Source organism: Manis pentadactyla, assembly GCF_030020395.1.
Source record: "Manis pentadactyla isolate mManPen7 chromosome 15 unlocalized genomic scaffold, mManPen7.hap1 SUPER_15_unloc_1, whole genome shotgun sequence".
Lineage (NCBI taxonomy): Eukaryota > Metazoa > Chordata > Mammalia > Pholidota > Manidae > Manis > Manis pentadactyla.
Genome location: NW_026644588.1, coordinates 1513701 through 1536712, shown reverse-complemented (window position 1 = coordinate 1536712; position 23012 = coordinate 1513701). Strand labels below are relative to the sequence as shown.

The 23012-nt window shown below is 48.8% G+C and overlaps 1 protein-coding gene and 1 pseudogene across 5 annotated transcripts; one reads left to right on the top strand and one right to left on the bottom strand.

Annotated features, from left to right (window-relative positions):
* Positions 1–657: 657 nt before the first annotated feature.
* Positions 658–7549, bottom strand: LOC130682257 (zinc finger protein 530-like). 5 transcript variants are annotated; one of them, XM_057496501.1, is made up of 5 exons: positions 6813–7185; positions 6239–6391; positions 6073–6096; positions 4322–4445; positions 658–2884 (listed from the first exon to the last, which is right to left on the bottom strand). In XM_057496501.1, the coding sequence occupies exons 2-5, from the start codon at positions 6254–6256 to the stop codon at positions 1089–1091; spliced, it is 1962 nt and encodes a 653-aa protein (XP_057352484.1). In that variant the 5' UTR covers positions 6257–6391; positions 6813–7185; the 3' UTR covers positions 658–1088. The 5 variants fall into 5 exon arrangements, with proteins under 5 accessions (XP_057352484.1, XP_057352483.1, XP_057352485.1 ...); XM_057496500.1 differs by having other exon boundaries at positions 6239–7185; XM_057496502.1 differs by lacking the exons at positions 6073–6096; positions 6239–6391; positions 6813–7185 and adding an exon at positions 7272–7549.
* Positions 7550–11764: 4215 nt separating this feature from the next.
* Positions 11765–21549, top strand: LOC130682294 (zinc finger protein 660-like; annotated as a pseudogene).
* Positions 21550–23012: the final 1463 nt, after the last annotated feature.

Here is a 23012-nt window from a genome sequence, read left to right as displayed (position 1 = left end):
AGACGGATGTGGGGATGAAGATCGCTTACTTGATTTCACCACATCATCCAAGAGTTCTCTCACACTCGTGTGTGTCTGACTTGGTTTCAGACGTGGGGGGCGTTTGCAAAGGCTGCAAGGCGAGTGATCAGATCACATATACACCAGACAGGCACAGGGATAACATCCCCTTCTGTGAGCCTTTTTAAAGTCTCTGAATACATTATCCCAATCAGCTTGTCTAAGGGTCCTCTGTGGTGGCAACCAGTAACAATATTTTCTAACATATTTATGAAGTTGAGCAAAGTCCTTTTTAGAAGTTTTCACTCCTGATGCTTTTAGGAGGGAACGGAGTAATTTTAAACAATCCTCCAGTTTAGCTGCTTCAGTTTCATTTTGGCCCATTATAGGGTCCCTGACGTCTCAATCCTGCCCCTACGCGTTTTCTTGGGAGCCTTAAGGGATCCACGATCATCGGAGCTTTCCCCGCTGTGCACTTTAAGGGTTGCCCAGAGCGGAGCTTCCCCACTCTGAGTTTCAACTGTCCCCCCTCTGAGTTTCAACAGTCCCTGTTTGGGTGCCACTTGTTGGTCCCTCCCTGCTTCTGACCCACAGATAAGGGAGGAGATGCGATGAGTTATTGAAGACCTGAAAGGACCAGAAAGGGGACTGAAGGCGTAACAGCACAAGAGTGGTGCTGAGAGGGCACCTCTCATATTTATTGATCAAATGGTTGTTAACAATGATAAAATTCTGTATAGGAAACTCAATGCACAATCATCAAATCCAACTCTCAACAGTCTCCAATCTTCTGAAGCATAGCGAACAAGTTCTTACATAGGGAACAATGCATGGGCACTCATATCACAGAAACTGTTTCTGTTTTGACCACGAATCATGAACTATAAAAAATCAAGTCAGATATAAGTATTCATATGACTTTTATACTTTATATGTGAATCCCACACAGATGGCTTCTCACAGAGGTTTTTCCCCAACAGTTACACTTAATACGGAAAGAGCAAATTCTCTTTGAGTATCTAAGGCCTTTTCTAGTGTGAATTTTTGGTGTTGACAGGTCAGATTTGCAGCTCAAGGATTTCCCACATTTACTGCAAGTGAGCTCTCCTGTGTTGAAGGAGGGAAGAGCTCTGGTTAAAGGATTTACCACTTTCATTGCACTCATAAGGACTTTCTCCAGTGTGAATTCTTTGGTGTTGAACAAGGGCAGAGTTCTCACTGAAAGATTTCCCACATTCACCACACTTACAAGGCCTTTCTCCAGTGTGAACTGTCCTGTGTCGAATGAGGTAGCTTTTGCGGCTAAAGAATTTCCCGCACTCACCACACTCATAAGGCCTTTCTCCAGTGTGAACTGTCCTGTGTCGAGTGAGGGAGTTTTTGCAGCTAAAGAATTTCCCACATTCACCACACTCATAAGGCCTTTCTCCAGTGTGAACTCTCTTGTGTTGAGTGAGGGAGTTTCTGCAGCTAAAGAATTTCCCACATTCACCACACTCATAAGGCCTTTCTCTAGTGTGAACTCTCCCATGTTGAGTGAGGTAGCGCTTGCAGCTAAAGAATTTCCCACATTCACCACACTCATAAGGCCTTTCTCCCGTGTGAACTCTTTGGTGTTGAGAAAGGGGAGACTTATCAGTGAAAGATTTCCCACATTCACCACACTTATAAGGCCTTTCTCCAGTGTGAACTGTCCTGTGTTGAATGAGGGACTTTTTGTGGCGAAAGAATTTCCTACATTCACCACACTCATAAGGCCTTTCTCCAGTGTGAACTCTTCGGTGTTGAACAAGGGCAGAGTTCTCACTGAAAGATTTCCCACATTCACCACACTCATAAGGCCTTTCTCCAGTGTGAACTGTCCTGTGTCGAATGAGGTAGCTTTTGCGGCTAAAGAATTTCCCACATTCACCACACTCATAAGGCCTTTCTCCAGTGTGAACTCTCTTGTGTCGAGTGAGGGAGTTTTTGCAGCTAAAGAAGTTCCCACATTCACCACACTCATAAGGCCTTTCTCCAGTGTGAACTCTCTTGTGTTGAGTGAGGGAGTTTTTCCAGCTAAAGAATTTCCCACATTCACCACACTCATAAGGCTTTTCTCCAGTGTGAACTGTCCTGTGTCGAGTGAGGCAGCCTTTGTACCTAAAGAATTTCCCACATTCACCACACTCATAAGGCCTTTCTCCAGTGTGAACTCTCCTGTGTTGAGTGAGGAAGCTTTTGCAGCTAAAGAATTTCCCACATTGAGCACACTCATATGGTCTTGCTCCAGTGTGAACTTCCCGGTGCTCAATAAGTTTGTATTTGCAGCTGAAGGCTTTTCTACAGTTGCTGCACTCATCAAGACCATCTCCAGTGCAGATTCTCTGGTGGTGAAGTGTGTGAGGGTTGCTAAATTCTTCCCTGCATTCAACCCACTTGTTACAACTTTTCCCACTGTTAAAGGACTCTCTATGCTTGATGGTGCCATGTGTCTTCTCACCATTGGGAGTGGCCTGGTGCTGCAGAAGGCCTGATAGAGCTAAAAAGTCCTTTGCACCCTCCCCACAAGTGAAGGGCTTTCCTGACACATGGAAACTGCAGCTTGTCACAAGTGAGGCCCTGTACATATCTACTTTGAAGATTTTCTCTCCACTGTCACACTTTTGGTACTGGCAAAGGTTTGCACTGAACCGTAAGCCTCTACATGTCCCACCGAAGTATGGTTTCTGACCAGGATATGTTGCTTGGAGCTCAGTCAGGTGTAAAATGTCTTTCAAGACTGGGACACACTTCTCACAAGGATGGGTCTTCTCAGTCAATGGACCTGCCATGGAAGTCCTGGCATCTTCTACAGGAACACTCTGCTCAGAAGGTACCTCATCCTTTGCTCCACACCAACAATCTGAAGGCAGAGAAATGCTAATACGGTAAAGGTTAACACCAGTGGGAGGGAGAAGTCAACAAAAATTTGTGTGCCATACACATACATTTAAATCAAAGAACGAATCCATGGGAATGTTTTCATGGGCAGCAATCTGAAGGGAGGGCCGCTTTGCAGTAGAGGGGCTCTAAAGATCACAGAATGAGGGAGACCTTCTGGGATACAGGGCACACAAATATGGGTGTCACACAGGGAGCAAAGGCAGGATGACTGACTCACTGCCTAACAACAGCCTTCAGCAGGGACCTTGTCAGCCAGGGACATGGCCATACAATGCAGAAAGATGGCTGTGTCCAGACACAGGGAAATACACTCAGAACTGAGTACATGGTGTTCAAGGACAACTTGAAAATATGTGCATACAACACTCTGTGTGTGGATCACTGTGGGAGAACTGCAGACTGTACAGTAGACAGAATAAGCGATACACGGAGATCGGAAGCATGGGGACAGCCAGGGACTGGAAGTCACAGTTGAAAGGACAAATTACAAAAATGTCAATTATGCACAAGAAAGTGATGTGGCCAGTGGCACTTGCACCAAAACACTGGTGGACACATGGCAGGGTCCTAACATGATGTGAACACAGCTACGATGTCATGCCCTCCCTCAGCTGGCACGCACCATGGCCAGGCCTCCTGACACCATCCTGGCATGTCCACCCTGTGAAGTCACCAGGGCTCGCCCTGCACCTCCAGCTGTGTGACTACATGGGACCTGAATGAAGCAAGTCCTCAGGGAATGACAACACAGGTGAGTGGCCAGCACAGACCCAGAGCAACTCTGGAATCAGCAGAGCACAGAAAGGAAAGACCCATTACAGTAAAATCTCAAAGTGCAGTCTGTCAAGAAAAGCCCACAGTGACTACGACATTGCTTGCAATTCCTAACACATGCAGTCAGGAGGAAATCCTTTAAGTTCTCATCCCAATAAAAAAATTTTAAATCTCCGTAGAGTGATGAATGTTAACGATTTACTGTGGTGAGCATTTTGCAATATATACAAATATGGAATCGCTATGTTGTACACCTGAAACTAATACGATGTTATATGTCTCAATTAAGTCTCAACTTAAAAAAAGAAAACAGGAAGGAGGCAGAACATGGGCACAAGATTCCAGGGATCCGGACAGTCACCTTGCCAGGGAGAAGGCAAGCTAGGGAACATCCATTAGGCTGCCTGCCAGACTTGGGACTCCCAGATCCTTGGCTGTGCACCTTGCAGGTGGTAGGGCTGCTTGAGGGGTGCACACAGCTTCGTGCTGGCACCCGTAGCACATATTCCAAGAGAGTGGGGGAAGTCAGCAGAGACCATGGGCTGGCTGTGGAAAGGACAGAGCTGCCTCTGAGATGGGGAGGGACCAGTTAAGGACACTGGGAGGAATATGAAGGCCTTACCCAGGGACGTAAGTGCAAAGATCTCCAGCATCACGTCATGGTATAGGAACCGCTGTGCCTCATCAAGGAGACCCCACTCCTCCTGGGAGAAGTAAATGGCCACGTCCTCAAAGGTCACAGAGCCCTGCCATAATGGGGACAGTTCACTCCATGATCAACTTTTCTCCTAGGACCCCCTGTTCACCCACTCATTCATTTGCCCTCTGCTCACCCTCCTTCTCATTTCCCCATATCAGAGGAGAGATCGCGGCCTGGCACCACTGATAAGCACTCTCCTCCTAGGTCCTTTCACCCTCGTGTCCAACCACAGCAAAAGCAGGCAGGCAGGCAGCACCGAAGCTCTGGGCCCGGCCTGCAGGGACATACTCCCTCTGGCCAGGCAGTCCTACAGTCTCGCATGTCATGCCTCTCAGACAGAGCCAATGGGGCGGGCTCACACTTCACCCTTATATCCTCAATGCCAGAGCACTTAGGCTGCCAGTTCACATCTCCCTGCCTGGACGTCACTCTACGAATGTCTGTCTCATGGTTACTGCGTCTTCCCTGTCCTGCACCAAAGGCACTACCCTGTCCCTCCTACGTCAAACAGGACCTGGTAGCACCCCACACCGCCAATGATACCCCTGGCCGTTGGCAGTCCAGGGTCCTGCTCTAAAGGCTTCCTGCCGTGGCTCTCTTACTCGCTTCGACCTCAGCCCCCCAGAACCACTTGTCTATCTCATACACCCAAGACCTTTTCCCACTTGTACTGCACTTGACTTCTCACCACAGCCTTCCTCTCCTCATCGTCATTCCTAAAGCCAGTCCCAGAGGCTTTGCAGCCCAGGTTCAGTTCTCCAGATGCTCATTTGTGCTGCTTAACTAACCCTCCTGCCTGACTCAAATTCCTGACAGAACAAAATCCTGGTGAGCCCCCACCCCCTCCCCCAGCCACGAATAAGCAGGATGACTGACCTGTCATCTTGCCTCAGTTACGCCTATATAAGCCTCTACCTCCGTGTTGGCAGCGCGCAATGCTCAAAAGCCTCAGCCACCTGCCAGATCACCCTCTCTTCCACGCTGTTCCCAGTGCCCCTTCTCTCCTCTGTCTGTCATGTCTATCACCTCCACCAGGTGCCAAGCATGAGACCCAACCTTCAGACTTCCTGGTCTGCTATGAACATCATCAGGATTATTCCACTAAACGTGACCCACAGTGCTGTGGATTGAATATGCATCCCCCTAAAACGCCTACGTTGAAGCCCTACTTCCTAGTACGATGCTATTTGGAGGTGGGGCCTCTGGGAGGTACTCAGGTTTAGATTAGGTCATAAGGGTGTGACCCTTAGGAGCAAAGGAAGACATCTTCTGCTCATTCCACTGTGCTGGACCAAGGAGAGGCTGTGTGAGGTTAAGGTGAGGAGGCAGACATCTGTAAGACAGGAAGAGAGCCCCTCACCGGGAAACACATCTCCCAGTGCTTCGATCTTGGACTTCCCAGGAATTTTGCTTAGGTGGCCTGAGCTTGGACACACCGCTCCACCCTGGTCCGCATACTATCCTCCAATTTTTCATACCTGTGTGGCCAGCTACCCACTCTACTAATTTGTTCCTCAAAACATCTCACACACTCAACACAGTGAAATCATCACTAATATCCTGAGCAAAAATTACTCATACTACAGGCTTCCACGTCCCAGCTGATGGAGCTTCCATCCGTCCAGTCATTGAACTTTTCCAAAAACCTTAGTCATCCCTGACGTCTCTCTTACCTTCTGAATGAGAAAATACAAGATCTACTAAGACAGAAAAAAAAAGAATGATACAGAATTCAACCTTTTCTCCGACTTCCAATCCCCCCAACTGGCCCAGAGCATCCACACCCACTGGACTGCCACAGTAGCCTCCTCCCTGGTCTTCCTGCCATTCTCCTCATACCTGCTGTCCGCTGTCCATGCTGCAGCCACAGGAAGCCTGGGAAGAGCTGGGTCAGATCACCTCCCTCCTCTGCTCCAAAGCATTCCCGAGACCAGCAGAACACACACCAAGCTCTCAGGGAGCCACCCCAGTAACGAGTCCTGCCCCATGGTTCTGTGCTCATATGAGAAAGGAAGGGAAGGTTCCTTCGAACCGGCTCAATCTCCCCCACAAGCACCTGCACACAGGCATTGTACCTGGGGCATCCTTCCCCCACACCTCATTCCGCTGGCTGTCAGCAACAGGGACCACTCTATAAAACCCCTACCCTGTCTGAGGACCTTGAGATTAGGATCTGCTCAGGGTCCCCAGGCCCAAGGCCTGGAAAAATAAGAGTCCCAGGACACCACAATTGCAGGGTTCAAGAGCAGGATCAGGACCAGTAAGTTCTGGAACACCCTGCAGGGTCCGAAAGTGCCGCTTTACTGGTAATAATCTGTGTGAAGAGGGAAGTTCTGAGAGACGGGCGACCGTGAAACGCACCATGGGCTCCGGGCTTCCCTATTCCCTTGCCCACGCCCGGAGCTAGGCTCACCTTGGATGTCTGCATTATCTCCGCGTCTCCGTCCTCCGTGCTGACTTTTATTAGCTGTGTGGCACTGTACAAGGACTAAATACCCCTGTGCCTCTTATTATTTCCCCTTCCAGTCTGTTCCTCTGTGCGGCTTTTGATAAACCTTCAGAAGACTAGGTCAGCTGAGGTCTTTTCTGTTCACCACTCTCAATGGCTCCCAGCCGCCTTAAGAGGCTAGCCTGCCATTCCAGGCGCCACTCCCTCTCAGTTCTCTGTCCCCTAAAGACGCATGACTGATACCAGGTTTCCCGAGATCCCCTTCCCGTAACCGGCCCCACGCGCCGTCACACCTGCGCTCAGAACACGGGACCCGCCTGCGTACAGGGCCTGGGGCATGGGCGGCGGGTCGTGAGCAGGGCCCCGCACTTGCAGCCCTACGGTGGGTGGGTGCGGGCGGTAGGCCCGGGAACAGGCAGGTACCTGAGGCGGGCCCCTCCGTGCAGCCGCCGCCATCGGATTCTGTGGGAGCAGCGGGGCTGGGCGCAGAGCACAGGAAGCGACCCAGGCGAAGCACGCGCGATCCCGGCGCTGCCGCGAGGCCCGGGGGCGACGTCGCCGGGCCTCACACACGCCTCCTTACGGTAGGGACGGCGCCTCTTCTCGGACCTTCTCAACACCGACCCGGAGGTACAGCTTCAGTCACCCAGCGCACAGACCCAGACGCACCCGAAACGACCGCCCCGGGGAGGTCGCCTGAATCCGCGTCGGGAGTTCTGCGTGCCAACGGAATTGCACGTTTCCTGAGCTTTCATTGGCTCACCACAACGGCTCCCAGCGCAGGCTCCTCTGGGTAATGTAGTACTCTCTATTGTCCAAGCCTGGAAGTAGGCGCCCCTCACCGGAACCTGAAAGGTAAAAGGGCTCTGGTAGAGTTGCTGGGAGGCCGTGCCCCTGTTCTCCAAGGGCAGGGGAAAGGCTTCGCTCCCACCTAAGGCGCGTGTTCTCAGATTTCTGAGAAGTGTCTGCAGCTGGTGACCCAATGTTTTAGAGACGTGATTTCAGACTTTGAAATTTAGCAAGATTCCAGAGTCTAAACGTATTTTTTCAGTTGCTGCCAATGATTATAGAGGCAAAAGCATATGTCATTCCGTGGAATCATTCAGATATAAAATGTGCCCACTCTCAGCTGGAACCTAATAATCATTTTCCTCTTCTCTTCCAGTGTAGCCCGACACGTTAGAATCAGCTTTGTGAATTTCAGTATGTTAGGTAAAGAACAAAAGAATAAGACACCACACTGGGACAGGACAAAAACGATAGGAAAGGGATGGTAGACTGCTCTAAAGGAGGAAGACAAAAGCGGAGCTCTGTTCCTGGTTCCTGCCGTTATAGCCACTGATTGTGTCCAACTCAGTGAGGAACAACGGTTTATCTCTATAGTATTTCTTACTCCATATCCTTAGATACATTCTATTCCTTTGAGGAATCTGACAACTCTTTAAAAGAAGAGCTATTAACCAAATGTCATTTTGGTATAGGACAGTGTCTGTAGTGTTTGCCTGTGCAAAGTGGACGATTGGAACCCTGAGATAAAGGTTTGGAACAGAAAGATCTCAACCGTTTGAAGGGAAGTGATAATCATGGCAACTGAATTGCAGGGATAGATCATGTCTGTATTGGGGAGTTTGTATCTCAGAAAAACGTATGAAAAGAAAATCAATGACAGCTGTTAAGAATGATTAACATAGTAATTCAAAGATAGTGGCTGGAGAGCTCTAGGAAAACATAAGCATAAAAGAATAAGTTAAAAATCTCAGGGAAAATTGAACAAGACATGCTGGAGTCTAGAAAGAGAGGATTATGTAAGCAATGGCTATGCTGAAAGTTTGGCCACTCAGGATTATATCCCATAAATTTGATTTTTTTAATTCATAAAAGCATTGATTGATGTTTATGGGTGTAGTTAAAAAGGACTTTGTAAGGTAGATGTAATAGTAATAAGAAATAAAATAGATGTGGATCTGTTTATTCAATTATTTAATAAATATTCAATGAGTGGTGAGTTACACGCACTACTGTAAGTGCATGAGACAAGTTAGGATATAAGAAAGACAAACCTACAAGTCTTAGAGCATTTAAAGAAAACAGTAAATAGGAAGGAAGTGCTAAATTCATTGTAGACTACAGTAGCTAAGACGGAAAAGAAGCTGAGGATGCCTCCTAGAGCCCCAGGATGAAGGTAAGCCAGGTCTCTGGGAGAGAATGCAGCGGGTAGCCACCCTACCCCAAGGGGTCCAGGACGCCTCAGTGCTGTTTATATCGTCCAGGCGGCTTCCTGCTGTCCCGTGATGCCCCGAGGCTATTCCGGCAGGTGTGCGGCAATTGGCGGGCACCGGGAACCTCCAGGCCCGGGGCTCACGCCTGGAGCTTGACTCGCACACGGGGACCCTTCGGCGGCGCGGAGCCCTGGGGTGGATGCGGGCGGTGGGCTGGACGCGGGCTGGGTTGTGGTGGGCGCGGAGCTGGCCCTCGGGGCTCCCTGGGTCGCTGCACCGCACGGGCCGGGGACCTGCTGGCAACCCGGCAGGCCAGACCTCGGGGCGCCCTGTGTTCCGGCAGGGGACCACCCTGGGGGCGGGGGGAGAGGCGTGGCTCGGCGACTCGCCGGGGAGGGCAGCGCGGTCTCGGGGGCCGTGGCTGGGGATTCAGCCCCGCGCCGCGGCGATGGAGGCCCGGTCGAGGTGCCGCGGCTCCCGGAACCCAGGGGCCTCCGTGCCCAGCTTGGCCGCCTCCCTCCCCGGGGCACTCAGCCGCGCTGTCCCCCATCACCCGCGGCCCCGGATCTCAGAGGCTCTGCTGCCCAGAAGCCAGTCGGCTCGCTGAGGACAGGAACGATCCAGGGTCCCTCGGGAAAAGGGGAGCAGTGGGACCCGGCGCTTTCGTCCGATCCCTTAATCGATTGTCCGATGGAAAAGGAACCCGAGGGCGCCCTGCTACCCCTCGGTGAGGCCTCGCTGGGGCGTCCACGGCCCGACCCGGCTCTTCGGGGAGGGGCGCCCCCCTGGCCGCTCGGGTTCTGGTACCGCCGCGCTGTGCCCCCTGCACGACCTGGAGCCCGTTCCAGGCGCCCCACACGTGCGCTCTCGTCCCTGGGCGCGCCCCGCCCCGCCCTCGCACAGCTGCTCTCAGCCGACACCCTGGTGTCCCCGTGCAGACTTCGGAGGCTGCTTCCGTGCCCATATCCCACGACCTTTGGGGCCCACGCAGGGATTCCAGCCTCAGGTTCAGCCCCGGGCTCTGAGTACGTGGAAGTGCAGAGTACAGCTGAACCCTCAAACCTGCTTTAAGGTAGAAAGAAAAGCGTTTAAAGCCGGGGAGACCCTTCCAGGAGGAGAATTTCTTGAGTTCGGGAAATTATCGTGTCAGGTGAATAAGAGGGGAGGGAGACCCCAAAATGATAGACTCTGGTCATACTACCCGGTCCCTCTGTTTCAAATAGCACGTGTCTGCTTCCTTCTGGAGATCAATTTTGCTATGTGCAGTCACTCACTGGAAGAAAGCCGGGTTCCCTGACCTCATCTGGGGGGTGGAAGAGAGCGAGGCGGGAAGATGTGGGCTGCAAGCCTGAGTGGGATGTGCAGTGGGGAAGAGGGGCCAGGGAGCTTCCGGAGACCCAGGGAGCTTCACAGAGGTGGTGGACGCAGAGAGCTCCCTTCGGTGTAGCAGGTGCCCGTCCCTGTTTGTCCGCTGATGCAAGGTCAGGGAAGACAGCAAGGGGGTCATGGGAAACAGCAGCCGGGAGTGACTCGAGATGTCAGCATCACTAGTCATCAGTGAAATTCAACTCAAAACCACAGTGAGATACCAACCCACATCTACCAGGATGACGTTTTCAAAATGGAAAATGACAGGTATTGCGGAGGATTTGGAGAAGGTGGAACGCTCGTATGTTTTTTTTGTGAATGTCAAACGCCCCAGTGTGAAAGCAGTGGAGCAGCATGGAACGGTTTAGCAGCTCCTGAAAACATTTACCACGGATATGTCATCTGAAGAAGCAACTCCATTCCTGGGCGTAAATCCCCAAAATTGAAATCGGACTGAAGTGCACGCTTATACATGTTCAAAGCAGCATTAATCAGAACGCCCCAAAAGTGGAAACAGCCAAGTGTCTGTCAACAGGTAAATAGAAAAGCAGTATGTGGCATGCCCAACCACCGGACTGTTATTCAGCCATAAGAAGCAATAAGCTCTCACGTGTATCACAGATGGACGGACCTTGAAACACTGTGCTAAGAGGTGCAAGCCAGACACAGAAGAATAGATGCGGTAGGGTCCCACTTGTAAGAAATAGCTAGAATCAGCAAACGCATAAAGACAGGCAGTAGGTCAGAAGCTGCTAGGGGCTGGAGTGAGGGGCACATGGGGAGTTACTGACTAACGTTTACACAGTTTATGTTTGCGTTCCTAATTAGTTTTGCAAATAGATAGTGGGGGTAGATGTACCACATTGCAGATTTACCTAATGCTACTGAATTGAACAATTGAAAATTATAAAAATGACAAATACAATATTACATAAAATTTTACTCATATATATGTATATATATACACACAGAGTCACACCAAAAATACCCAAACTGACAGTTTTCCCCAGATTCTGAAACTCAAAGCTACTTCAAAATGTCGTGAACTTTTCCACTGATGTAGCTAAAACAATGTAATCTTTCCATAAACACGTACATATTCAACACATTCCTATTAGGATTGTGATTTCCAGGACCTAACTACTCAATTTTACATAGAATAATAAACTTATATCAAGACTGAATATTATTGGTCTGTTAAATATTAACAGATGAGAGAAATGATTAAATTTCCTGGGGAGAATAGTCTTATGGTCACAATCAAGTTAGGAAAAATATTTTCCTCGTCTGGCAAGTAAAGAAAGGCAAGAGACGTAAGCATCCCTGCAAATGAGCACAAAGGGGCTGAACGCTGGAAAGCACGAAGGCAAAGGCTTCGAGGTGCGCGCCAGCCCCCGGCCTGGAGCAGCAGAGCGGGCCATCCGCTCGGATGACAGAAGGACAGTGAGGGGGAGGAGGGGGGGTGCTCGCAGGGCCGCGGGGCACGATAATTTCCCGAACTCAAGTAATTCTCCTTCTGGAAGGGGCTCCCCCGGCTTTAAATGCTTTTCTTTCTACCTTAAAGCAGGTTTGAGGGTTCAGCTGTACTCTGCACTTCCACGTACTCAGAGCCCGGGGCTGAACCTGGGGCTGGAATCCCTGCGTGGGCCCCAAAGGTCGTGGGATATGGGCACGGAAGCAGCCTCCGAAGTCTGCACGGGGACACCAGGGTGTCGGCTGAGAGCAGCTGTGCGAGGGCGGGGCGGGGCGGGGCGCGCCCAGGGACGAGAGCGCACGTGTGGGGCGCCTGGAACGGGCTCCAGGTCGTGCAGGGGGCACAGCGCGGCGGTACCAGAACCCGAGGGGCCAGGGGGGCGCCCCTCCCCGAAGAGCCGGGTCGGGCCGTGGACGCCCCAGCGAGTCCTCACCGACGGTAGCAGGGCGCCCTCGGGTTCCTTTTCCATCGGACCATCAATCCCGGAATCTGACGAAAGCGCCGGGTCCCACTGCTCCCCTTTTCCCGAGGGACCCTGGATCGTTCCTGTCCTCAGCGAGCCGACTGGCTTCGGGGCAGCAGAGCCTCTGAGATCCGCGGCCGCGGGTGATGGGGGACAGGGCGGGCTGGGTGCCGCGGGGAGGGAGGCGGTCAAGCTGGGCACGGAGGCCCCTGGGCTCCGGGGACCGCGGCACCTCGACCGGGCCTCCATTGCCGCCCCGCGGGGCTGAATCCCTAGCCGCGGTCACCGAGTTCGCGCTGCCCTCCCCCGGCGAGGCGCCGAGCCACGCCTCTCTCCCCGGCTCCGAGGGGCGCGACCCGCCGGGACCCAGGGCGCCCCGAGGGCCATCTCCGCGCCCACCACAGCCTGGTCCGCCCGGCCCACCGCCCGCGGCCACCCCAGGGCTCGGTGCCGCCGGAGGGTCCCCGTGTGCGGCGGGGCTGCCGGCCTGTGTCCCGGGGCTGGAGTGCCCCGGCGCCGACCCCTTACCGCACACCTACGGGACAGCCTCTGGACTCCGGCATCCTGGCATATGGGCGCCCCGCGGAGAAGACTGGGAACTACATTACCCATAATGCCAAGCGCCAGAGGCAGCGACCAGTGGGCACTAACGACAGGGCGATTGGGCGTTCGGACCCGAGAGGCGGGAGGGACTCCCCGCGCCAGAGGCTGTGGTCCTGGAGGCTCTGCGCCCTGACGCGAAACTAGTCCGTGATGAACGCGGCGTCCGGCTCTATGTGACGACGGCTGGGAGGTGACCGGGGAGGGGTCGGCCCACCGCATAGCGGCCGGTCTGAGCGTCAGCGGCGGGTAGCGAGCGTGCCCGGGTCTCGTCACGTGCAGCAGGCACTTGGGTGCCCGTAGCGCCCACAGAGTCCGACGGCGGCGTCCGGCTGAGGGACAGGCTCTGGTGAGGCTCCTCCTCCGGGCCCTCGGCGCCCTTACCCCGTTTACCCTGCCCAGACCCTAAGGCCCCGAGTGCGGGGCGCCTGCTCACGTGTATCCAGCCCCGATCCCAGTGTCCAGAGCAGCGGGGCGGCCAGGGGTGGGCCCCCCGTATCTGAAAGGCGTTGTGACGAGGAGCGGAAGTGTTACAGGCAGAAGGACAGTTTGGGAAGTCAGAGGAGCGACCGGCCCGGAGCAACTGCCTCTGGAATAGCAAGGCGAGGCTATTAAGGTTTTAACTTCATTCTCAGGACATCGGGAGCCACCGAGGGTTGTGAAAAGAAGGGGTGCATGATCTGAGTTAGGCTTCAAAGTTTTCCAAAAGTTGCTCATAGTTGGGACAGACTGGAAAGGGGGTGATATCACTGAGGCGAAGGGAGGTTGAGTCCTTGTCCGGGACCACACAGCTGTAAGACTCAGCAGAGGACCGAGGTTCAGAAATAATGCTGCCATCCCAGGTCACCTGGCTCCAGGGCTGGTCAGGGAGGCCTGAGCCTATGAAGCCCGTTCATGTTCCGTCCCTCTAATGACCTCCGTCTTTCCACAGATTCCCATGGCTACAGCGACACTTATGGACTGTACACAGGTGAGTGAAGGATATTTACCAGGCCCTCAGTGGGCCTGGCCCCACCCTTTCTCTCTGAGATTGTGTTTAGGGACTCTCTGACTGTCACTCTTGCAGTCCATGAGCCTGGAGTCTGTAGAAACCTAAACCCAGGGTTGGAAATCCAGGCTGGAGTGTATATGATTCCTATTGCTGTCAACCAATTCAATTAAGTGTAAGATTGTTCCAGACATAGAAAACAGAATGTGTTATTTGTAGGAGGCAGGGCTGAGCTTTTTCAGGGAATTCCAGTATCTATAACAGGTGTGACTGTGGGTCATATTAAGAGGGGGCTTCTGGTCATCATGACATTAGTATTAGCAGCCCAGCAAGGGAAAGGGGCGGACTGGGACTGGGTCTCATGCCTGGGCACCTGGGAGGGGTGGTTGGCATCCCAAACACAGCCGAGGGAGAGAAGTGACTCTGGGGAGTTTGTGGGAAAGCGGATGATCTGGCAGGTGTCCAAGGCTTCCCTGGAAAGCATGAGGGGAATGTGAAACCCAGGGGTAATTGAGACAAGATGACACTGAAGCCCAGACTGGTGCTTATTCACATCTGGGAGTCACCAGGATTTTGTCGTGACTTCTGAGGTGTGTTGGGTGTTCCAGTCAGGCTGGTACATTAGCACAGGCACAAGTCAGCATCTGGGCGAGTCCCTGGGCCTGAGGTGGAGGAGCTCTGGGGCCGGTCTTTGAATGGTGATCAGATGAAGACAGGAAGATACTCGTGGGGGACAGCAGGTGCGGCACACGTGAAAGAGAGCCAAGGGGTCTCAGGTCTGCAGGCGGTTCCTGCCGGCTGGGACAGAACTTGGCAGCGAGGCCTGCCAAGCAGGTTTCGTCCCCTTGGCAGCTGGAGGCTTCGGACATCTAAGCAGGACTGGATCCTGTTTGAATCCGCCAGGCATCATCTGGTTGCCGTATGCTGGGCAACATATGGGGAGACCAGGGCTGTGCCTCTGGTTTGGGCAGGAGGGCAGTGGTTGTGGAGTGAGACAGTAGCAAGGGGAGATGTGGTGCAGAGTGAGGAGGAGAGAGTGTGCACTTCAGGCCCTAAGCCGTGACCGGGAGGACCTCGGGTTAAAGAGCAAGCCCGTGTAGGTTGTGTCTGGGAGCCCATGATCTGGGGAGCTTACGGGGAATTTCCTGACAAGGGAGTGTGTGCCCTAAAGCCAGGCTCAGGGTGGAGATGGTGTGTCCTTGTCCGCATGCCCATTGTTGTGGGACACTCGGTGGCCATGATACCCCGAGGCAGGAGCAGATGTCTATGGCCTCGGGGCCTTGTATTTCCTCTAAGGGGCAGACATTGAAAGGAAGGTGAGCAGGGGATGAACGTCTGGGTAGATGAATTTGGGGTCCTAGGAGAGAGGTTGATCATGGAATGATCTTTCCCCATCTTGGCAGGGCTGTGTGACTTTTGAGGACGTGGCCGTTTCCTTATCCTGGGAGGAGTGGTTGCTCCTTGCTGAGGCCCAGAGGTACAGTGATGTGACGCTGGAGACCTTGGCACTTATGGCCTCACTGGGTAAGGCCCTCACCTCACTCCAGCACCTGGTCTCTTTCTATTTAATTCCCAAGGCAACTCTGCCCTTTCCATAGCGAGACCCTGGGCTCTGCTGTCTTCCTCACCTCCTTGTGTATGTGCTGTGGGGGCAGCGCTGAGCTGTGTTCACCACCTTAAAAAGCCCTGAGTCCTCTCACTCCAAACATGCTGGGAAGGTCCTGGGCCCCAGAAGTGTTGCTGTTAGCCTGACGCATCCCACCTGGTTTGCCTTCCCCCGGGCAGAATGACTGTGTCCAGGTCTGTGGCACCTTGTGTTCCAACCGAATTGAGTCGGTAATTGTAATAATACGGATAATGGATATGGGGTCCTAATGGATGGCACCACAGCATTAAGGTTGTAGTAACTGGCCAGAAGGCACCACTTAATTTTTCCAGGTGTGAAAACAGGCCCAATTGGGCTGTAGAACAAAGAAGCGGTGAGGATCATCACCCTGTATTTATTAGATGTTATAGAGTAAGTTTTAATCCTTGAAGGCCCTGTTTTAACTTACATCAGGTCATGTAAACAATTTTAATTTGAGGGTCTGTGATGTTCCATTTTATTAAGTCAATTTGTGTCAAAGACTTAATGTTAATTTAAATTTACTTTTCATCCTATTAGACCATCTGTGACCAGTATGGGTATTTTTGGGTAAAGGGTGCCGTGACATTGGGAAATTGAGGAAAGGTTACAGTTCAAACGAGGCACACCCATTCTTCTCTGATCTATATTTAGTCACTTTCCTGAGAGTGTAGGGGTGGAGAGTGTGCAGGCAGTGGGATCTGCAGGTATAATTTGAGCCTTGGTAATGATTAAGTTTATGAAGTTTGGCTATTGGTGCTGTTTAGTAAATGTTAAAAGGTATTTATTCATTTATTTCTGTTTATACCTCTTTAGTGATAAATGATTGACATGTAAAAGGCTGTGCATATTTCATGGATACAACTTGATGGGCCTGGGGTAAGTATACACCCATAAAGCCATCACCAACCATCAAGGCCATAGACACATCTCTCACCTCCCGTAGTTTCTTCTCACTCCTTTATTATTATTATCACCTTTACTATGTGTGTGTGTGTGTGTGTGTGTGTGTGTGTTTCATGTGGTAAGGACACTTGACATTCCCTCTTAGCAAATTTCAAGTGTACAATAGTTTCCCCCACCGTTCATTGTTTGCTTTCTGTGGTTTCAGTTACTCGTGATCAACTGCAGTTTGGAAGTAGACGATCCTCTTCTGACCTACTATTAGAAGGTCAGCAGTAGCCTAACACTGCCCCATAATGCTTATGTCATTCCCCTCACTTCATCTCATGTAGGCATTTTATCATCTCATCATAAGAAGAAGGGTGAGTATAGTAGAGTAAGATATTGTGAGAGCGAGAGAGCACATCCATAGAACTGTTTTACAGTATATTTTTATAATTCTAATATCATATAACATTGTTATAATACATTATATTGTATTTTATTACTAATTATCAATCCCTAGCGTAGCCTATTTTCTAAATTAAACTGTATCATTAATATGTACTTACAGGGAAAAGACGTAGTGTATGTAGGGTTCGTTACTATCTGTGGTTTCAGGCTTCGTATCCACTAGGAGCCTTGGAACATATCCCCTGCAGATAAGGGGGACTACTATACTTTACAGTATTGTCAGCTGTAGGCACTGCTCTCTAATACATCTCAGGAACTTATTCATCTTGCTAACTGAAACTGTACTCTTCAGCCATCACTTCCCCGTTTACCTAGCCTTTGCAAACACCCCTTGTCAAAGATCAGTTGACCATGTATTTATGGGTTTATTTCTGGGCTCTCTGTTCTGCTCTGTTGGTCTATGTGCTTTTATGCCAGTGCCATGCTGTTTTGATTACTGTAGCTTTGTAATATAATTCAAAACTAGTAGATGTGATGCCTGAAGCTTTGTTCTTGTTCAAGAATGCCTTGGTTATTCAGTGTCTTTCATGGTTCCATATAAATTTTAGGATCGTTTTTTCTGCTTCTGTGAAAAATGCCTTTGGAACTTTGAACATGATTGCACTGGATCTGTAGATTGCTTCGGGTTGCATTGACATTTTAATGGTAATTCTTCAAATCCATGAACAGAGAATATATATTCATTTATTAATGTCTTTTTAAATTTCTTTCATCAACATTTTATGGTTTACAGTGGAGAGATCTTTGACCTCCTTCGTTAAATTTATTCCTTAACAGTTTATTGTTTTTGATGCTGTTTTAAGAGGGATTGGTTCTTAATTTCTTTTTTGCATAGTCCATTGTTAGTGCATAGAAGAGCAACTGACTTTTGTATGTTGATTTTGTATCCTGCAACTTTACCGAATTCAATTATTTTAACAGGTTTTTAGTGTAGTCTTTAGGGTTTTCTGTATATGACATTATGTCATCCACAAACAGAGACAATTTTACTTTTTCCTTTCTGATTCAGGTACCTTTCATTTATTTTTCTTGCCTGATTCCTCTGGCGAGGACTTCCAGTACTGTGTTGACCAGAAGTAGCAAGAGTAGTTATCCTGACTTGTTCCTGATCTTAGTGAAAAACTTTCAGCTTTTCACCATTGAGTATGATGTTGGTTGTGGGCTTGTCATACATGGGCTTTATCATGTTCAAGTATATTCCTTATATACTTAATTTGTGGTCAATTTTTTAATCAAAAAAAGATATTGAATTTTGTCACATGATTTTTCTGTATATACTTCGTAATCATATGATTTTACCCTGAATTCTGTTATTGTGCACCACATTTATTGACTTGCATTTGTTGAACTACCTTTTCATCCCATGGATAAATCTCAGTTGGACATGGTGTGTGGTCCTTTTAGTGTGCTTCTGAATTTGGTTTACGAGTCTCATTGAGGATTTTGCATTCTATGTTCATCAGGGATTTGGGCCTGTAATTTTCTTTGTTGTATTTTCCTTATCTGACCTTGGTGTGTGGGTAATGCTGACCTTGTAAAATGAATTGGATGTGTTCACCACTCCAGTTTTTTGAAGGAATGTGAGGAGGATTGACATTATATGTTTCATGGAATGCATCAGGGAAGCCATCGTATCCTGGGATTTTCTTTTCTTGGTTTCTTTTTTTTATTACTGATGCAGTGTCATTACTTGTTATTGATGTGTTCAGATTTTCTACTTCTTCATGATTAAGTTTTGGTAGGTTGTATGTTTCTAGGAATCTATCCATTTCTTCAGGGTTGTGCAATTTATTGATGTATAATTGCCCATAGTAGTCTCTTATGATCCTTGTATTGCTGTGGTATAAATGATATGTCTGCTCTTTCACTTATAGTTTTATTTATTTGAGTCTTTTTAAAATTAGTCTACGTGAAGGTTTGTCAATTTAATCTTTTTTGCAAAAAATCTCTTAATTTTAATCTTCTCTATTGTTTTTCTAGTCTATTTTATTTCCACTTTAATCTCTATTATTTCCATCCTTCTGCTAACATTGGACTTAGTTTTTGAGGGTTTTTCTTTTTTTTAATTAAAGTACGACTGATATACAATCTTATGAAGGATTTACATGAACAACATTGCTGTTTCAACATTCACCCATATTATCAAGTCCTCACCTCCAAAACGCAGTTACTGACTATCAGCGTAGTGAGGTGCTGTAGAGTCATTACGTTCTTCTCCATGCTCTACTGCCTTCCCAGTGACCTACCTATATTGTGATTGTGAATTATAGTGCCCCTTAATCCCCTTCTCCCTCCCTCCCCACCTACGCACCCACCCCATCCCTTTCCCTTTGGTAACCACCAGTCCCTTCTCAGAGTCTGTGAGTCTGCTGCTGCTTTGTTCCTTCAGTTTTGCTTTGGTTTTATACTGACATTGGATTTAGTTTGTTCTTTTTTAGTTCCTTGAGTTGGGAAGGTAGTTGTGTTCCTTTAAGAGCTTTCACTTTTTCTTAATGTAGATAAGTATCTGCTATAACCTTCACTGTTAAAACCATACTTGCTGGATTCCATAAGTTTTGGTATATTGTATTTTCATTTTCACTTGTCTCAGGACATTTTTTAATTTCCCTTTTGGTTTCATTTTGACTCATTGGTTTTTGAAGAATGTGTTGTTTAAAGTGCATATATTTGTGAATTTCCCAATTTTTCTCATGTTATTAATTTCTACTTTCATCAAACTTTGGTCCGAAAAGATATCTGATATGATTATAGTTTTCTTAAATTTGTTAAGACTTGTTTTGTAGCATACTATATGACCTATCCTGGAGAATTCTCCCTGAGCTCTTGAGTAGTGCATTGTGCTGCTGTTCCATGGAACTAACAATATGTCTGTTAGTTCCATTTGGTTTATAGTGTTGCTCAAGTCACTGTCTCCTCAGCCGTCAAGGTTAAGATGCCAAAACATTGTATTACACAAAATTTTAGAAAAAAATGATTAATACTCTTCTACCATAGTCAGCATGATTCATCAGCATCTCTATTCTTTCAGTTTGTTGGCATGGAATAGAGAATGAAGAGACACCTTTCGAACAGAGTGTGTCTATACAAGCTTTGTCACAGGTCTGGAACCCAATGGTAGGTCTATAGATCTGGAACACTCACCCCTGTAAGAAGTGTGTCCCAATACTGAAAGACATTTTGCTCCTCTCTAATGTACCTGGGCCAAAAGCATACGTGGTTGCGGCACATAAAATCTACACCAGCTTCAGAAGCATTACAGCCCAGAGAAATAAATGTGGAGAGGCCCTCCTTTGTAAAGAGCTGCATATTCCGTATGTCAGGAAATCCCCTCACCTGTAGGAAGGTTGAAAAGGATTTCCCAACCACACTGAGTCTTCTCCAGCACCAGGTCATTCCCAATTACGAAAAGCTAAACAAAAGCACCAAGTGTGCGGGGGTCTTTCATGGTGGAAAAAGTCATTGCAAGTCATGTGAATATGGGAAAGCTTCTAGTCACAAACACAGTTTTGTTTATCATCTGAGAGTCTCCACTAGAAAAAGGGCTTATGAATCTAGCAAATATGGGAAAGCCTTCCACTGCAAATACTCACTTGTTCAACTTGAAAGGGTCCGCACTGGAGAAAGACGTTATGAGTGCAGTGAATGTGGAAGTCTTTCAGGCAAAGAGCCACTCTCATTATACACCAGAGAGTTCACGCTGGAGAAAGGCCTTATAAGTGTGGTGAATGTGGGAATTCCTTTAACCGATGCTCCAACCTTATTGAACACTGCAGAATTCACAGTGGAGAAAGGCCTTCTGAGCGTGAAGAATGTGGGAAAGCCTTTGGGTGCAAACCCAATCTTGTGCGACACCAGAGAACTCACACTGGAGAAAAGCCTTATGAGTGTACTGAATGTGGAAAATTCTTTAGACAAAGCTTCACCTTCATTCAGCACTGGAGAGTTCATACCACAGCAAGGCCTTATGTGTGTATGCAGTGTGGAAAATCCTTTAGCCAAAGAGCCACCCTCATTAGACCCAGAGAATTCACACTAGTGAAAGGCTTTATGAGTGTGGAGAATGTGGGAAAGCCTGTGGATCCAAGTCTAAGCTCATTCGACATAATAGCAGTCACACTGGAGAAAGGCCTTATGAATGTGCTGAATGTGGGAAGTCTTTTAATAAAGCTATCGCCTTGTTGGCATCAGTGAATTCACAGTAGAATAAGACCTTTTGAATGTGGCCAGTGTGGGAAATGCTTTAGCAGGAGACCCAGCTTCACTAAACACCAAAGGATTCACACCAGAGAAAGGCCTTATAAGTGTGGTGAATGTGGGAAATCCTAGTAGGAGCACCAGCCTTATTCAGCACTGCGGTATTCACACGGGAGAAAATCCCTATGAGTGTGGCCAGTGTGGAAAATGTTTTAGGCAAAAGTCTGTCCTCATTCAACATCAGATAGTTCACACTGGAGAAAGGCCTTATGAATGCTTCAAATGTGGCAAATCCTTTAGCCAACTTTCCAGTCTTATCTTCCATGAAATTCCAAAAATTTCACACCATGGAGAGGCCCCATGAATGCATGAAATACAGGAAATCTTTCACTCCAGTGTCTCATGTTTCAGACCAGAAAGTCCAAACTTGAGACGAGTCTTAGATTTAAGGAAATGTCCTGTCTTCTTTTTCACTTATGACAGCTCTAAACAGCTTCTATGAGGGAGCCATCTACCTGAAGTGGAGCCTCATACTTCAAAAAACATCTGGAGCGATGAAGTTACCCATGTGTTCCAGGCATATGTGAGGCTTCCAGGAGCTGTATTGCACATTATGAACCCCACAGGGCTCTTGCCAGGCTCCTGTCAGTGCCAGTCTTGCTGGTAGAAGCTATCTCACCTCGACCACTTTGCATAGTGTGCATCAGTCACCCTGATGTGCTAAGGCAAGGCAGACATCTGTGTTCTCAACCAGTCCCTGGTGGAAATCTTGAGTAGTCTGTGACCTAAGAGAAATTTCCCTTTTCTTATTCAGAACGAATATGATCCAATTTGAGCCACAAGTGGGCTCTGCTAAAGGCTTGCCCAGAGGGCGTTCTGCAAGGAAATTGGAAATTGTTGATTTCACATAGCACTTGTATTTGTTTTTTCTAACCTCCAAGTCACCAACTGGTAACTGTGTGCCTCACATTGCTCTGGGCTCATGCAGTAATAAATGTCTTATTTAATCTACCTTTAATCTTGAGGGTGGTATTTACTGTTTTAGGTGGGTGAAAAACATAACTGGGCTCTGTTTATATGAAGGGATGGACAGCTTTTTGGGGGGGCCCATCTTTGCACATCAGCAGGATCTGCATGACAGCTCTCAATCCAGTTTTGGCCTAATTTGCATTGCTGCGAAAGACCTAGGATGGTTCTAATTTGTGGCCTGGATGCCTCCATATATTGTGAGACCAAAGGTCACCCTTAGGAGGTGTCACTTGTTTTGGCACCCTCTAGCACCTGTGAGAATGTCATGAATTTGTTATCTTGTTCCCAGAGAGTGTCACATAAAGCCCAGTACTGGAGGGGAAGGTTTTCACCAGGTCCTACAAAGAAGCCATGTGTCCCGATGGTCATAAATTCTGTAGAGTGATATTGCCCCTCATAGTATGAGAGCCAGGTTTCAACGATAATTGGTACTGGAATCCTGTGTGTGATTAGTAAACAGTAGAGGAGGCTGCAGTAAATTAGATGGGATGTGCCTCTTCTAAGAGTACATCTGTAGATGTCCCCATGGCTTTGGCTGTGAGGAATCACAGGACCCTCAGAGCTGTGAACTCTTGAGTGCAGGACTGCAGTCGAAGTCATTGTCAGAGTAATGTGAATTCCCATTCTTTCTGGGCTGTTCATTTCAAATCCATTGCTGTGAAGGCAGAGGAATATGTACAGGAATGGAGGTCTTGTTGTCCAGGGGTGTGCTTTTGTGATCCAGCCACTGTTTTTGATGTGCCAAATTGGAACAGCCTCCATGGCTTGCCATCCCCTGCACTGATTCAGGGCTACCCTTACCGGGGAATAAGGAAAAATAGAGTGGAGTTAGTATTGGGTTGTTAAACC